The sequence below is a fragment of the Haliotis cracherodii genome, unplaced genomic scaffold, assembly GCF_022045235.1.
Source record: "Haliotis cracherodii isolate W230 unplaced genomic scaffold, xgHalCrac1.p SCAF_1, whole genome shotgun sequence".
In the NCBI taxonomy this organism is placed as follows: domain Eukaryota; kingdom Metazoa; phylum Mollusca; class Gastropoda; order Lepetellida; family Haliotidae; genus Haliotis; species Haliotis cracherodii.
Genome location: NW_027266264.1, coordinates 76,513,910 through 76,530,536, shown reverse-complemented (window position 1 = coordinate 76,530,536; position 16,627 = coordinate 76,513,910). Strand labels below are relative to the sequence as shown.

Below are 16,627 nucleotides of genomic sequence, written 5' to 3'. Positions count from 1 at the left end.
CTAGTAGATAACCATAAAAATATGACACCATACGTAACAAAACAAGATAACAATGAGTTATAGAACGCCAGCCACGGAAAAGAGATCACCATGCTAGGGTCCATGGGGACTTACAGTACTTTTGCCACCTGCATGGACCCCAGCCGGATTTACATCATCCCTTCAGCTGTTGGCGATTATTGACAAATTTAGCCAAATTAAAAGAACACATATTCTGCGATTAAAAACGTGGTAGAAATAAATTTACTTTGAAAGACGTGGTCTAACATACCTTCTCAGGGGGACAATAATTTTAAACTACTTTAACCCCTTTCGAGGATATAGCCACTAAATAATTCTATTTCTTTTTAAATGAACTAAGAATAAAATGAGTACTTACCTGTATAAAAAGGTCCTTCATAGCTGAAACTTGAAAATACTTATCCCTTGTGATGGAAAAATCAATACAGTCAAGCAGGACATGCTTGGCCGTGATTCTTTCATCACAAGGGATGCCGAATTGAGGATCCTCACCTTTTAATAAATATTCATGAGTATATCGAGAATGGCCAATACGACATCGTCTTAATACGACCTCTTCAAATCTGGACTGACAATCCAAGTAGGTATAACCGATGTTGAAACATACAAGTACTTAAGTACAGCCACTGCACATGTCCCCACGTTTCCCTACAGACTGCCGATCCATTTGCAAAGAGATGATTTCGTATTTGAGATTAAATTTGACAGTTTGTCCGCTACTCGCGTTTTTTGGTAACTCAGCCAATAATACAATGACTATACTGAATATGAAGGCCCTAAATCTTTCTGACTACAGACTTTTGACCTCAACCCATAATATGGCCTCATTATGAGATGTCGCACGATCTCCTCAAACAATTCATTTTTTATGAATCAATGGAAATAGTTCAAGAAAGAACTATCGTTTGTTTAGTTAAAAATAGTCAGTTAATTGTTTTTGTTGGAAACGTGTCAACAATGGAGTAAGTTATATGCGTACACATGGTCAGTTTGTTTGTTCTTTAACGCCGCACTCAGCAATATTCCAGCTATATGACGGTCGTCTATAAATAAACGAGACTGGACCAGACAATCCAATGATTGACAACATGAGCATTGATCCACGCAATTGGGATCGATGACATGCATCAACCAAGTCAGCGAGCCTGACCATCCGATCCCGTTAGTCGCCCTTTAGACAAGCATAATCGCCTTTAACGGCAAGCATGGGTTGCTGAAGACCTATTCTATCCCGGATCTTCACGGGCCACACGGTCAGTAGGGTTAGAGGAACAGCTGTGTGTGGTGGGAGGAGCCACCTCATCCTTGTTGATATCCAGGCCCTCTTATTTGAATAAAAAGCGTGTAATGGGTTTAATATGAAGGCGTATTGGTAGCTTCCGTGTTGGAACCGAATGCATTTATTTTGTGAACGAAAATAAACACATTAGGATTTGACACCGGTCGTTAGTTGTAACAATTTGGGACTCGGTCAAATGCAGTGGAATAACTTCGGCTCTATCCGTCAAAAGCCCATTCTTAGTTAATTGACAACATCTTTTCCCGAAAAACAGCGAAGCGAAGTAATTTCTTGTGATTTGTCTGACTTGAAGTCTTGACCTTTAAGCTTGAAATCCATGGCATTTGGCAACTAGTATCCATATGCATCAAAATGTGTTATCTCTAGTGGGAGGGAGTGGTTTCTTGTATCAGTTATCGCATATAAATGGGCAGTAGTCAGGTATGGTCTCCAACACGCTCAAGATGTCACCTGACATCTCGCCCATCTGCCCACCAGATCCCAGCAATCTTGGCAACTGTTTGGTAGCCAAAACACTCACATCGGGATCTGGTGGTGGTATATGTTAATAGAATACATATGAATTAATATTATCTTTAAGTGACAGTCAACCACAGACGAATTCCTTACTGTTAACATTGACTGACAGAATTTTCGTCTCCCATCAAATAACTTCGATAATGCATACAAAATACATTTTTACTGAAAATAAATAATCTGTATGGAAGGGGAATTATAATTTACGTTTAGTGCGCATTAACTTCTTCATTAGAATTACATTCTCTGGAAACAAGCGTTGATTAAATCACTTCCCCGTTTTCCTTCTCTGTCAGCCATGTTTCGCGGGCTGTGGCGATAGTACGTGTTGTTCAAGTTCGCCGAAATGCGGAATGTAAGGGATATGACCGAATGTGTTCGGTTGCCGATGCTGTCGGTTCCAGCAGCGTCATTGTGGTGATTCCATTGAAAACCTCTGTTACGACGACATTTGCTGCATTTGGATCGCATTTGAAACTATTCTATCGCACTTATAGTAGCAATACATACGATATTGCTTTCATTAATTCTGATAATTCTTCTTTTCATTCGTGAAGATCCTGGGTAGAATAGTCCTTCAGCAACCCATTCTTGCCGTAAGAGGCATCTATGCTTGTAAGAGGCGATTAACGGGATCGGGTGGTCAGGCTCGCTGACTTGGTTGAAGAATGTCATCGATCCCAATTGCGTTGGTCGATGCTCATGATATCAATCACTGGATTGTCTGGTTCAGATTCGATTATTTACAGACCGCCTTCATACAGCTGGAATATTGCTGAGTGCAGCGTAAAACGATAAACCAACCAAACCAATCTTTTCATTCAAATAGATAGAGGGCCTGAGATCGATGTAGGTGTTAAGTTACAACCCGCTTTGTTTGATTGTTTGCTCAACCGACTTGTGTTAAGTATAACAATCATTCAATCATGGCTCAATGATGAGTTTGTGGTCCTAATTACGGAATCTGACGGAATCTGACTCGATACACAATGCCGAGCGTCAGGCAGGGTAGTAACAAGAAGTACCAACTTTTAACCTCCTGCATTCCGCTCCCCGGTATACTCTCCATACACTAGACAACGGTGGCGGTCTTTAGAAACAACAACTGCGGCAGGGGGCAGTTGCCCCCTCCCTGGATTTTTTATAGAAAACATTTTTCCTTGTGATAGTTAACTTGAATAAGAATGAATAATCTTATTTGCCCCTCCCCCCGTCCAAAAAAGTTAACTACGGCCTTGTATACGTAAACAATTCATTTATATATTTTCTCTTTTGTCGACATTTGTTTCAGCAATTTAACTTCAATCCCACCCTATCTAATACCTAAGAACGTATACTCTATAAATTTTCGTCTGTGATCGACATTCTGCCTTTGTAGAGTGAATTCTAACATGCGCTTTTGAGACTTGTGTTATGTGGCATAATAGCCTGGTTTCAGTTAACAAGTACTAATGCATACAGAATTAACTTTAGTCATGTCAAACACAGAACCATCAACCACACCCTGAATGCCCCCTTGGAAACTATTGTCTGTGTCAACATTAAATTTCCCGCGAAACATTGTGACGACAAATAACGATACCATTATTCAAATAGGGTAGTCGTGTTATTGTCTGTTGGTAACATACGTCATGTAGTTAATTGTTCATGTAATTCAACAAGCAGAGAGCCACTCTTAACACAACTCATACCGACATATATTAAAACAATTCATTTTGATCAAACGCATTTGTCGTTTGAATTTGACGTGCCCCACCTATACCCCTTGCACGAATAGATTCGCCCATGCAAAACAACTCGGAGTGACACGCACGTGTTAGTTTGGCCCCTTCCGCGAGCAGGACTTACGAAGTAAGCTATGTCGTCGGTCGGAGCTGAAAGTGTGAGTCCCAATTTTCACCCCAAGCCACCTGGTAGCTCGGGGTTTGTGGAGCGAGTGCTCGCCATTCCTCTCGTCAGCTTTGTCGTCACTCTATATGGCATCATCAAGAGAAAGAGTCCCTTGCTTGACAGAGTTTTGAGTCGAGGCGAGCGAGTTTTCTTCATTGTCAAGAGGCGCGTTTCATCCTTGACTCGGGACTTGCCGTTCAAGTTGAGGTCGAAGATAATCGGTGAGACACGATCTGCTTGATGTGAAACAGTTTATTCAACAATCAAGTTGTTAATCCACGTATATATATACACACCTGGAATAAAATAAGCACCGCCGCTTCTATTTGTTCATATAATGCAATGTATCTTCGAAATATCTTGGTGCGGTCGGGGTAGCCTTGTGGTTAAAGGGTTAGCTCGTCACGCCGAAGACCCTGTTCGATTCCCGACATGGGTACAATGTGTGAAGCTTATTTCTGGTGTCCCCCGCCGTGATATTGCTGGAATATTGCTAAAAGCGGAGTAAAACCATACTCACTCGAAATATCTGGGGCGGTCGGGTAGCCTAGTGGTTAAAGCGTTAGCTCGTCACGCCGAAAACCCGGGTTTGATTCCCGACATGGGTACAATGTGTGAAGACCATATCTGTTAGTGCAAGAAAACTGTCTAGTTTATCAATATATAGTAAGTGGTGGTTATTTTTGTCCATGTGGATACCTGTGTATAGTTGTCATCAGCATTTGGACGTCTTTTATGTTACTAAAAACAGTTCCAAGACCAAACGATTCTTTCACATTACTACAGATAATCTGCAACGCCCTGACAGATTAGCTATAGTAATATAAATAATCGGGTAGTCCTGAACTTTCTGGTGGCGCGGGTTGCCCAGTCGTTTACGATTCACTGTGTAGAGTTGTGTCCCTTGGGCACGCCAGAAACCTATGATTGTGCGTTCGAATCCCGGTTCGCCCAGATTATGTATCTAGGTTTGTCAGCACCATACCCATGCTCGTGGGTTTCACTGAAGTGGTAAACATCTGAGACCTGCATCACTTGGGGCTTTCCTCCACCATTAAGCTGACACTCTGTGATATAACTGGAATACTCTAGTCTTTAAAACCCAACTCACTCACTCCTTTCTTTCAGTCGTATATAAACATGCAAATTTTCTTCGGGCGTTAAACCAAACTCATCAATGCTTGCCTTAAAAAATAAAGTGACGATTGTGGTGTCAGAATGTGGTCAGCTGAATTTTTTCCCCTTATTTGTAGTGCCAAGGGTTGACGCACTTTATGCTGCAGCTGTAGTGAAAGTAACACAGACCTGGTCCACTGTAATTGTGACGTCAAGAAAGGTAAAGTATAAGAAGAAATAAAAAGTTGAAGAGAGCAGTGAGAGCTATGCATTGATATATACTACTCAAAAGAAGTTAAACCCGTTAGGATCTGAGTCAGAGTAGGTCTTCAGCAACCCATGCTTTCCATAAAAGGCGACAGTGCTTGTCGTTGGAGGCAACTAACGAGATCAAGTGGTCAGGCTCATTGACTTAGATGATACATGTCATCGTATCCCAATTGCATAGATTGATGCTCATGATGTGTCTGTTCCAGACTCATCATTTACAGACTGCTGTCATGTAGCTGAGGTGGCGTTAAACAACAAACAAACGAAAGAAATTCAAAGACACCCAATTCTTAAATATAAGTATAGTTAATCTGTGATGTCATTTCAGATGCTGCACCGTGGGAAGCGTCGTGTGAGAGGTTTTGTCCAGAGGAAGATCGGTTTCGTGCTGTGTTCCCTGCCCGGTCAGGTGGTCATGTGGTCATTAGATCGAGCTTGTGGAGTGAGTGAGGCAGTGCTGTTCTTGGTGAGACCAGACTTGAGGAAGAAAAGACAGATAGAGGCAAAGAGCGGACAGAATGGAACGAGCACTGTCATAAGCAAGCATCACATCGAGGTAGAAAGTTGAAGACAGTAGATTTCATATATTGGATAATTTAATGTCATCGCAAGTTCAACTTCTCCATGTAGGCAGAATGTCCAGGAATGTCTCAGGAAAATGGTTGTATGTGTGTGAATATTTTAATTAATTTTTGTGAAGCTTGTTGAAAGTTGTCCAATTTTGTTTTCAGAAACATGAGAGAGGCAATGCCAAGGGCACATTGTTCAGAATACTTGTTGTCTTTACCAAACCACTGGAAATTCTGGTAAGGGCTATTTCATGGACTATTGAATTCCATACATGTAATAGGCAGTTCATTTAGGTGTTTGATTTTGAGTTTTTCTGAACATGCTTTTCACTTTCATTAGCATATGATTAAGCATAAAAACATTTGTTTTTGTGTTGACATCCTTTCATTGGCGTCTTTAGTCCAAAACGTAATGGTAAGCATGAAATTGTGTCCTTGAGCATGTTTTAATTTGGCTCATGTTGGCTGTATGATCGTGCATAATGTCACCGGTCAATAATTTGGTGAATGTAAATCTCCAAGGAGACCAGACGGCCATGGACAGAAGTTTTGTAGATAATCCCAGCTACGTTTCCATCAAGTATCAATCTGAGCTCTCTATTTTGCCCTTTTTGGTGCATGTATCAGTTCCAAGTTTGTCATGCAAAATGAACATGTGATCAGTTTAGTGAACCATTTTGTAGGTTTATATAATGCAAGGTGTCCAGTCGTACCTCCATCACTTAGCAGATACAACTGACCACTCGAAGAAGAATGGCTGCCTGTCTCCGGAAAAGCAGACTGAAATACAGTCTAGGAGAAAGGTAGATGAAATTCCAGTTGCAGAATGACCCTGTTGGGATTCTGGATCTCGCCAACCCCATATTTGTCATAAGACTCAACTCAGGATCCCAAATTTTAATAATATATCACCGCAAACATCTGTACAAAAAAAGGACTAAGTGTGAAACCAGCAAACAAACAACTAATGGTATACAATCAATAAATGTTAAACGTTTACAAGTTGATACAAATTACTGCACAGCTATAACAATGGCAGTACACAATAGTGGTACTACAATATTCAGTGGCAATACATAATATGATGGCAGTGGTCAGTATACAAAATACGGTGGTGACAGCAAAAGTCAGTAATAATGATATGTATTCACCCAGCGCCGACACCAGCCAAGCTTCAGAGACAGGCCAAGGCAGGGATTCAGGGGTGATGAGTGATCCTCACACGAAAGCTGGTCTTGATGTGATGAAATGTGTGAAAGATGCGTAAGCACACTATTGTCCCCTTTCATACAGCTTAACTACCTACTGGAAATTTCTACACAGTGCCCTCACCAGCCTTAACGCACAAGAACACAGTATATTCTACCTAAGTCCACGGTATACTGGAAGTTTACAAGCCACATAATAGCATCTAAATAAAGTAACTTACAGACGGCTGCTTACATTAAATAGCACTACATTTTGACGACTAATCACTGCCCAAATACAATGCAATGACCATCTACCAAATGTCAAGAGAAACTCAGTCACAATCATTGTTCAACAATAAAATACTCATATGACAGTAAACAATAGCCGACACCCAATAGAGCCAACCACTGCTCGCCGTATTCCGTTCCTGCTTCAGTGACCACCCCGCAGGTGTAGGCTTATGTGGCCAGACTTTTCTTTTGTATGTAAATAAATACACATCTTCTGAAATATGAACAGACAAGCATAATGCAAGCCTTTCGGTGCGCTTTACATATTGTTTTGCATGATTGTATGGATTTACCCACTACAGTTAGGTCCATGACAAAAGATTTACACCTCAAAGTGACCGTATATATCGCCAACTCTCCGTTGGGCTTCTAGGACAGGATGTGGAGGATAAATCTGCATATGGATATAGTTTTTTCACGTTTTAGGATATTTTCTCAATGAAAATGTCCTAATGTTTCAAAATGAAACATGAAAAAACATGAATGGATTGTGTAAAATGTGATGATGTGACAGAGGTACTCTGCTGGCCGCAAGGAACCCTGGGTAGGAGTGTGATTGGCTTCATACAAATGAGGCATTTTATTTTGTAATCTAGGCTTTGATAAATGCTGGCTTCTCATCTAATCAAGCTTGCAATTTGTATTTTGTAACTCAACTGTAGCAACACAACCTTTCTCTCTTAACTTTATCCCACTGTGATATTGCTGGAATATTGCTGGAATATTGCTAACAGCACTCTCTCTTAATTTTGCCTCTTTTCAAAAGCAAGACTGAAGCCAATTTACTCTGCACAGCACTTGCATTGTTGGCTTAACTGTGCAGAGCTATATTGTTTTGGTAAGAGAATTGAAATGCACATGTGACTTGGAATTTATTTCATGCATGATTTAGTAACACGAACCATCAATATACTTTCCAGTAAAGTATTCATAGGTTGCTGTGATATAACTGAAACACTTCTTACCGCATTGGGGGCGGAGGAGGATAGCCTTGTGGTTAAAGTGTTTGCTTGTCATGCCGAAGACCCGGGTTCGATTCCCAAAATGGGTGCAATGTGTGAAGTCCATTTCTGGTGTCCCCTCGCCCTGATATTGCTGGAATATTGCTAAAAGGAGTGTTAAACAATACTTACTCTGACTACAGCATTGAAAAACAGGTTTAGATGATATAGCATCTTCTGCTTTATCCAGTTCATGTTGTAGGTGGTTGACATTATCTTCTGACATTGGGTTTTGAAACTTATCCGTTTGTTTAAGTTGCACTCTGAACAGTTAATTTAATCTTATTTTATGTAGAATGTATTATGTTTATCTTTCTGTGATAGGTGTCGCCACGTAAGAAGATAAAAACTGGATTAGTAAGCAAGTTTCAGAGGACTATAAACTACTTTGGCCTGGCAGAACTGATGCCGGGACTGAGGCGCAAGTTTCATATAGATATCAGCGGACACAGCAAAGGTTTTATATTTACTTTCATGTTATTCGTGAGGCAGAATAGTATCCAGATTTTATTGAAATTGTGCTAAAAAAATTGTGGGAAAAACAAATCTCTTTAAAATCAGATCTGAGTTCTTGCTGCCACTTCACAAAGATCTGAGGACATCCCATTACGGGTCACATCAAAACGACCTTTCCCAAACTTTTACCGACCACTGAAATGACTAACAAGAAGTCGACATCAGCCAATTTAAAAGCAGCTCACTTGAGTTTTGCGGCAATTGTTTCAAACTGGCGACTTCCATTTCAGACTATGCTTGAAAATATGTTGACAAAGTTCTCGATTAAAATTTTGAAAACTGAACAAACGAACATTCTGGAATGTGTAATATATGGTTGAGATTGTAAGGCAGTGCTTCCCACGTACTGTGCAACGTCTCCTCTGTTCAAATGTTTATCCCAAGGAAGCGAGAGATGGACATTAATTTTGACGGAATCAGTCGTACAGGCTCTAACTGTCTTTCGGAATACCCCGACTGTCACTTTCATGAATTGGTAGGCCAAGCTTTGATTGGTCAGATGAAAGGTCTTTCTGAAATGACCCGTAATGGGATGTCCTCAGATCTTTATTTAGCAGTAACAAGAACTCAGATCTGATTTTAATGAAAGTGGGTTTTTTGGGGGGTAAAACAATATTTAGGCTCAGTATTTATTAAAAAGTACACGTGTATCTGGTTTTGCTGGCTGAAGAATATCTAGTCTCCAAGCAGAACTACTTATCTTTACATGAAAGGATAATATTGAAAGAATATCCAGAAAACTGCCATTACAGGACAGTTGGTGACAAGTCCTAACAAGGCAGAGGATGAGGAGAAGAAGCGCAAATACGAAGACATTCTGTCAGAGTCGGAATCTGATTCCGAGACTGAAGACCTCAACAACATGGACCTTGACAAGTATGTCAGTGATGAGGACCCAGATTTTAAGGTTTGGACACTAAATTAACCCTATTTCGCCTTACCTCTACTTGACCCTACCGTGACTTGAAACTTATTCAATGCAGAGCTATATGGCTCTGTTCAGGCCATGAGGTAGCCAAGATGCCAAAGTGTTCACTCGTCGGGGAAGAGGCCTGTTTTAGATTCCCTGCATGGGTACAAAACAAGTTGTCAACCTGTCTCAAGAGGTATACAGTGTGATGTGCAGTGTGTTACACAGAGAGGGTACATCTTGCCATATGCCCCAAGGGATCGGTTGGCAATGAACATATGTCACTAACATTCATTCATACAAACCAGGAATATGTGTCTAAACTTTCACCAAGTAAAAACACTTTCAGCCATTTTGACCGCGAGCAGACGACAAAAATGAACCCTGTTACTTCCCTTTACCCAATACATTCGGATAAACATCAGTTCATATCACCTCAAAGATACTTATGGAATACAGTCATGCTCCGCTTATACGGACTTCAGATATCCGGAAACCTCGGTTCCCAGACGATTTTCATTCCAAACGAAATAATTACTATATAAATTTACCCATATATCCGGAAATTCAGTTTCCGGAACCGGACAGTCATTTTCATACACAAATACACAAAACACTGAAATGCACACAAAATTGTCTCACTTATCCGGACAATACACTTCCGCTGGTGGTAATCCTTTGATTCGTGAGAAGTCAATTAACCAAGTGACACTGAGTTACGTTTGAGACGAGCTTGTTTATTGTACATGTAATCCCCTTCGATAAATATGGCGTCTGTGGAGGTCAGAGGTCAAAGTTGTGTAAGTATGGCCTGTAAGTATGGCACTGAATTTGGACATACCATAGTAAAATTAACAATTGGTGACAGTTCAAACTTCCATGACACACTTTGTCATCTGTCATGAGTTGCATAATTGAAGGGAAGTAACTCTTCCAGTAAGAAGCTGGTTTCAGTTATACGGAAATTCATTTATACGGACGAAATGTGAAATGACGCAAGTGTCCGTATAAACGAGGCACGACTGTATAAGCAAGTTAACTAAGGTGTGTTCCGAATGATTTCAGGGCGGGCTTTATGGAAATGAATTGCCTGCTCCTTAACTAATCAGAAGTGAGTGTTAGTGCTAGAATATTGCAAAAAGCAGCATAAAAACATACTCACTTGTGGCTCAGTGTGCACCCCATTGCTGGTCCTAAGAGGCGACTACATTGGGAACCTGTGAGGATTTTAGAATTGGTCCCTTGCAGTCTTTGCTTGGTTATAACAGGCAGGGGGCATGGGTAGCCCAGCAGTCTCTGGCGCAGGGATTCGCTGTGCAGAGTTGCGTCTCTTGCACACGTCAGCATCCTATGATTGTGGGTTCTAATTCCGGTTCGCCCCGATTATGTTTCTAGGTTTGTCAGCACCATGCTCATGGGTTTTCACCGACATGGTTAACTTCTGAGACCTGCATCACTTGGTGCTTTCCTCCCTAATTAAGCTGACACGCCGCGATATAACTGGAATGCTGTTAAAAGCGGCGTTAAGCCCAACTCACTCACTCAATTATAACAGGCAACTGAATGGATCAGGAGATGTCTCGATTGTACAGACCAGGCTCACTTGGTTGATAGCGTGCATGCTGCAACGCCAGTGAAGATCTGTGTTAGAATAGATCTTCAGCAACCCATGCTTGCTGTTGAAGGTGACTACGCTTGTAAAAGACGAATGGGATCAGATTGTCAGGTTTGATGCTCATGGTGTCAATCATGTGGCGTTAAACAACAAACAAACAGGCAACGCCAACTCCAAACAGCATGGATAGTTGCTCATATCAGTCACGGATTTGGCTGATCCAGTCTCTATAATTTACGGGCACCTGAAATATTGCAGAATGCACAGTTACACTCTCATGTCTGTTTAGTTTATGCTTTTGTAAAAGAATGTTCGGTAAGCATTTCAACAGAAGGGACACAAGGGAAGAGAATTTTCCTTCAACCAAAGGTTAAGATATTTATAGTCCACTACTTCCTTGTTTGGTAATTACATGTTTGTTAGGCCAAGAACTGGTGTGAAACAGATGGAATGTCAAAAGTAGCTCTACAACTGTAGAGACAATTCCAAACAAGCTGCCATAAAATCCCCCCTGTCCATCACTTGTTTCAATAACTTTTTGATAATTTCCAACAGTGCAGGTTATTTTGCAGTACCGGTAATGTTAGCAAAACATAGCTTCACTTCCATACAGGGTGGTAGGGTAGCCTAGTGGTTAAAGTGTTCGCTCGTCATGCCAAAGGCTTGGGTTTTATTGCCCACATGGGTACTATTTGTGAAGCCCATTTCTGTCGTGATATTGCTGGAATATTGCTAAAATTGGCATCAACACCAACTCTCTTCAGATTCATGCAGCTGATGTTGTGTTGTTTTCAGCCCAATCAGAGTGGAAACAGCACAGACAGTGAGGAGTACCGAGAGGGGGATACAGAGAGTGACATTGAGTTCGAGACTACTCTGGGCGGCACCATTCAGGTGAAAACCCGCACCAAGGTAGGCATGACTTCTGGACCATACCACATGACAGTGTTTCATATAGGATTTCAAATTATCCGTTGCAGGCAAATTGGGAATATTTATCGTTTTGTAAAACATCTGGATAGTTGAAAGTTGTTTCTTAGCTTCAGAGGTTTTTCAATTTCATTCAAATCAGATCTTGGTTCTCACTACTGCTGAACAAAGATCTGAGGACATCCCATTACGTCCGAAGGATCTTTCATTGCTTTAAATCAGAGCGTCGCTTACCAGATAAGGAAAGTGACTATCCAGATGTGTTTTCTAATCATGCTACCTCGAAAAGGTTAACATGGGGTTTTCCCAATGACAGTTAGGGGCTGTATGACTGATTGCATCAAAATCCTAGTCACTTGCTTCAGTGGCATTTGAATGAAAGAGACTTTACATTGCCCATAGGAAATACTGTCATACAATCTAGGCCATCTTAATAACATTTTAGAATGTTTTGTTCAGTTTTCAAATTTTTAATTGTGAACTTTGTAAAAAGTCGCTAGTTTGAAACTAGTGCCACACAGCTCAAGAAAGCTGCTTTCTGATTGGCTAATGTTGACTTCTTCTTGGTAATTTTCTTGGTATGTCAAAGTTTGCGAAAGGTTGTTTTGGTGTGACCTGTAATGAGGTGTCGTCAGAAAATTGTTTCGCGTCGATGTCAATCACTGGATTGTCTGGTCCAGACTTGATTATTGGCAGACTGCAGTCATATAGCTGGAATATTGATGACTGTGGTATTAAACAACATGAGGTCATCACACAGTTGGTACTTCAAGTAGGGCTGTGAATTGACCTGGATTTATTGTAATATATTGCCATACTTTAACCTGTATTGCGATATGTATTGCAATATATTGCCAATTTACATTTTCATGACTTAATCAGAGTTATGCCCTGTATTAATGTCAGATACCATCAGTCAGTGTCCCTCACTATTTTTCCTTTTCCCTCTGAGAAGCTTGATAGTCCGCGATGTGTACACACTAATAGATAAAAAGTGGGAGATGGGGCATGGGTGGCCCAGTCGTCTAAGGCGCGGCGATTCGCTGTGCAGAGTTGCATCCCTTGGGCACACCAGAAACCTATGGTTGTGGGTTCGAATCCCGGTTTGCCCGGATTATGTTTCTAGGTTTATCAGCATCCTACCCATGCTCGTGGGTTTACTGAAGTGGTAAACGTCTGAGACCTGCATAACTTCAGGTTTTCCTCCCACATTAACCTGACACGCCGCGATATAACTGGAATACTGTTTAAAGCTGTGTTAAACCCAACTCACTAATAGATAAAAAGATCATCAGAGGCAAGTTTTATCAGAAAATACTATTTTCCACCGCAATATCGATTAGGAACACATAAATATACTTATATTTGCCCCAATATTTTGCTACATTTACAAACATATCGCAATCTGTAATGCTGAGAATTTGCACCACAATATACCAGTATACCAGTAATACTGCACACCTACATCTTTAACTTCAAGGTTATGTGCAGGCTCCTGTTATGTTTCACACCAATACAATGGTAATTTATGTGACCCCTACAGAAGATTGGCCTATGTTTTAGCTTGGATAAATTTATATGACCAGGGTGCAACCTGGATCAGTCAGGTGCATCTTGGTTATCATGTCAACATGCACCTGATGCAAGTTAGGTCACGTCCTGTGCTTGTGAAAAGAGGTGGTATCTCGGTGATCTGGCCCTTTAAAACTGGCATAAGAACAGACCATTACGCATGTATGCACATCTTTATATGACCCGTGAAGATCCGGAGTAGAATAGGTCTTCAGTAACCCATGCTTGTCGTAAAAGGTGACTAACAGGATTAGGTGGTCAGACTCGCTGACTTAGTTGATGCATGTCATCGATCCCAATTTTGTGGATTGATGTTCATGATGTAAATCACTGGATTGTCTGGTTCAGACTCGATTATTTACAGACCGCCGTCATACAGCTGGAATATTGCTGAGTGCGCCATAAAACAACTAACAAACTTGAGGTCATCACACAGTTGGTACTTCAAGTAGGGCTGTGTATTGACCTGGATTTTGTACTGCAATATATTGCCATCCTTTAACCTGTATTGCGGTACATCTCTATATGACTTCAATGTTGAAAGCGACATTAGATCCCGTTTCACATCACTATCCCTCTTTATTAGAAGTATGGTTAAACTCCATGCACGATGTTTTCAATATTTGGATACTTCATAATAATCATTTTTCTTAACTAATAACATTTGTTTTTTCTTTGCAGTCTCAGTCTTCTAAAAGCAGTGTCAAAGATGAAGGCAAAGAAAACAAGGTTAGTTTTCGGCATGATTACCATGAGAACAATTTTGATAAGACTTGGATCATGTTAATCACATCATGTACCAGGATTTTAACAAAACTACTTTCATTTACCCCAGGTCACACTCAGCTCATGTAGCTGGGTGCCGTTGTACAAAACAGTCTTAGCTCTACGACTGTCGTAAGTCTATGTTAAGGTATGGGAGCTACGATCACCTTATCGCTAACATCGATTTGTGCAACGGCACCCTGGACCGATAGTGACATCAGAATATCTCAGCATTTATTTGTCGTCCCATTTAGAGAACTTTTATAATACTAAGACAATTTACATTTGTTTTGTACACATTTACTGCCTGTAATTTTTAGTTTTGTTTGTGCTTAATTTTGTGTAAACTCGTTGTTGTGATCTAAAATAATGGAATGAAATGTTTCTTATTACTGTCTTTCCAAAGCCCGAAACCGCTAAAGGCGTCGACTCCTCTCGTGCCAAAGAACAGGTTTGTACGCTTTGGTGAAGAATGTAAATGTACTGTTGAAGTTGAGAAGGCTACTATAGTAAGGCATGAAGTGTTTAAATAATCTGTAAGGACAACAAGTACGGCATGATTGGATGCCACATACAATTCAAAGATCATTTTCAGATTTCATCAACATGCAGTAAGAAGTAAAATGTAGGACTGCATAGTATTATTGGTATACTGCAATACGTTTTTCAATTATGAATTACAATATTGCCTTGAAGATCCAGGGTAGAATAGGTCTTCACAACCCATTCTTGCCGTAAAAGGCTTGTTGTAAGAAGCAACTTATTGGATCGGGTGGTCAGTCTCTCGCTGACTTGGTTGATGAATGTCATCATATTGCTTGATGAATGTCATCATATCCTACTTGCTTGGAATGATGCTCATGGTGTCAATCACTGGATTGTCTGGTCCAGACTGGAATATTTTCAGACCAGTCATATAGGTGGAATATTGCTGGGTGAGGCGTTAAACAACAAACAAACAATACAGTGTCGAACACTCCCAATATGTCGTAATACAGGTAACTGTATCACAATATATTCCAAGACATTTTATTTGCTTATACACAGCCCTAGTAAAATGATTGTCTAGCTTCATTTTCTGCCATGATAGTGTCTACTGTTTCAGACTAAAGCCTCTCCGCTTAAAGCTGCACAAGTTTCTGTCCGATCTCCCCCGAAATCCACCAGCAAGCCCACAGCTCTCAAGTGCAGCACGCCTAAACACACCGCCGGTAAAGAAAACTCTGCTCCTCAAGAATCCAAGCCTAATGTGTCCTCAGGACCTAAAAAGGCCACAGACTCTAAATCTGCACCCACTGAAGCTGGAGATAAGAAGCCAGATCAAAAGAATAATCAAGTGGCGAATGGAGATAAAAAATCGGAAACCAAAACCCCCACAAATGGTAGTAAAAAGGTAATGTCTACATGACCAGGCTTCTTTTGGGAGTTAAAATGATGTAAATAAATGGACTCATCATGATCATGGAAAACCCCACCCACCCACCAGAAATGTACACCTTCCTGGAATGGTTACTTTTTATGTTGCAGGTCACCAACGGGGACAAGAAGTAAAAGGAGAAAGGTACTAACCCTGATGACCCGACAGCCAATGATTGATCAGAACTGCAACTTCAGAGATGAGATTGATCGAAATCGAGTTGCTCAATCTCGTTTTCGCAGCCTCCAGGAGAAGTGTGCATGTGCCTGTTGCCCTGTGAGCTGAGCAGGAAGTGCTATGTCTACGTCTAAACCAACAGCTGCATGATCCATGCATCTGTACATACAGGAAACCTTCCATCTAAATGTGACATAAAACAAACTGTTATGTAAGATTTCTTTTGTTTGTTTTGTCTTTCACAGTACCCTATGCTTTTCATTCATTCAAGGGAGTGGTTGGGTAGTCTAGTGGTTTAAGCGTTCGTTCGTCACGCTGAAGACCTGGGTTCAATTCCCGACATGGGTACAATGTATGAAGCCCATTTCTGGTGTCTCCTGCCGAGATATTGCTGGAGTATTGTTAAAAACGGCATAAAACTATACTCACCCACTCACGCATTCATTTAAGATTATGTAATAATGCTGGAATCACCGGTTTCTCTAAATTTCTTACTGCAATCATTTAGAGGTTTTATTTGGTATTGAATATACAGTAATCATGTTAATGGTTAATATTAAT

At 40.7% G+C, this 16,627-nt stretch overlaps 1 protein-coding gene across 2 annotated transcripts; it reads left to right on the top strand.

Moving 5' to 3' along the window:
* Positions 1-1,512: 1,512 nt before the first annotated feature.
* LOC139469006 (serine-aspartate repeat-containing protein E-like) lies at positions 1,513-16,232 on the top strand. 2 transcript variants are annotated; one of them, XM_071251152.1, is made up of 12 exons: positions 1,513-1,583; positions 4,981-5,063; positions 5,442-5,669; positions 5,845-5,919; positions 6,366-6,485; positions 8,489-8,621; positions 9,433-9,587; positions 12,001-12,117; positions 14,389-14,436; positions 14,879-14,923; positions 15,563-15,865; positions 16,000-16,232. In XM_071251152.1, coding segments are annotated over exons 1-12 (1,332 nt in total). In that variant the 5' UTR covers positions 1,513-1,582; the 3' UTR covers positions 16,024-16,232. The 2 variants fall into 2 exon arrangements, with proteins under 2 accessions (XP_071107253.1, XP_071107245.1); XM_071251144.1 differs by lacking the exon at positions 1,513-1,583 and adding an exon at positions 3,696-3,948 and having other exon boundaries at positions 15,578-15,865.
* Positions 16,233-16,627: the final 395 nt, after the last annotated feature.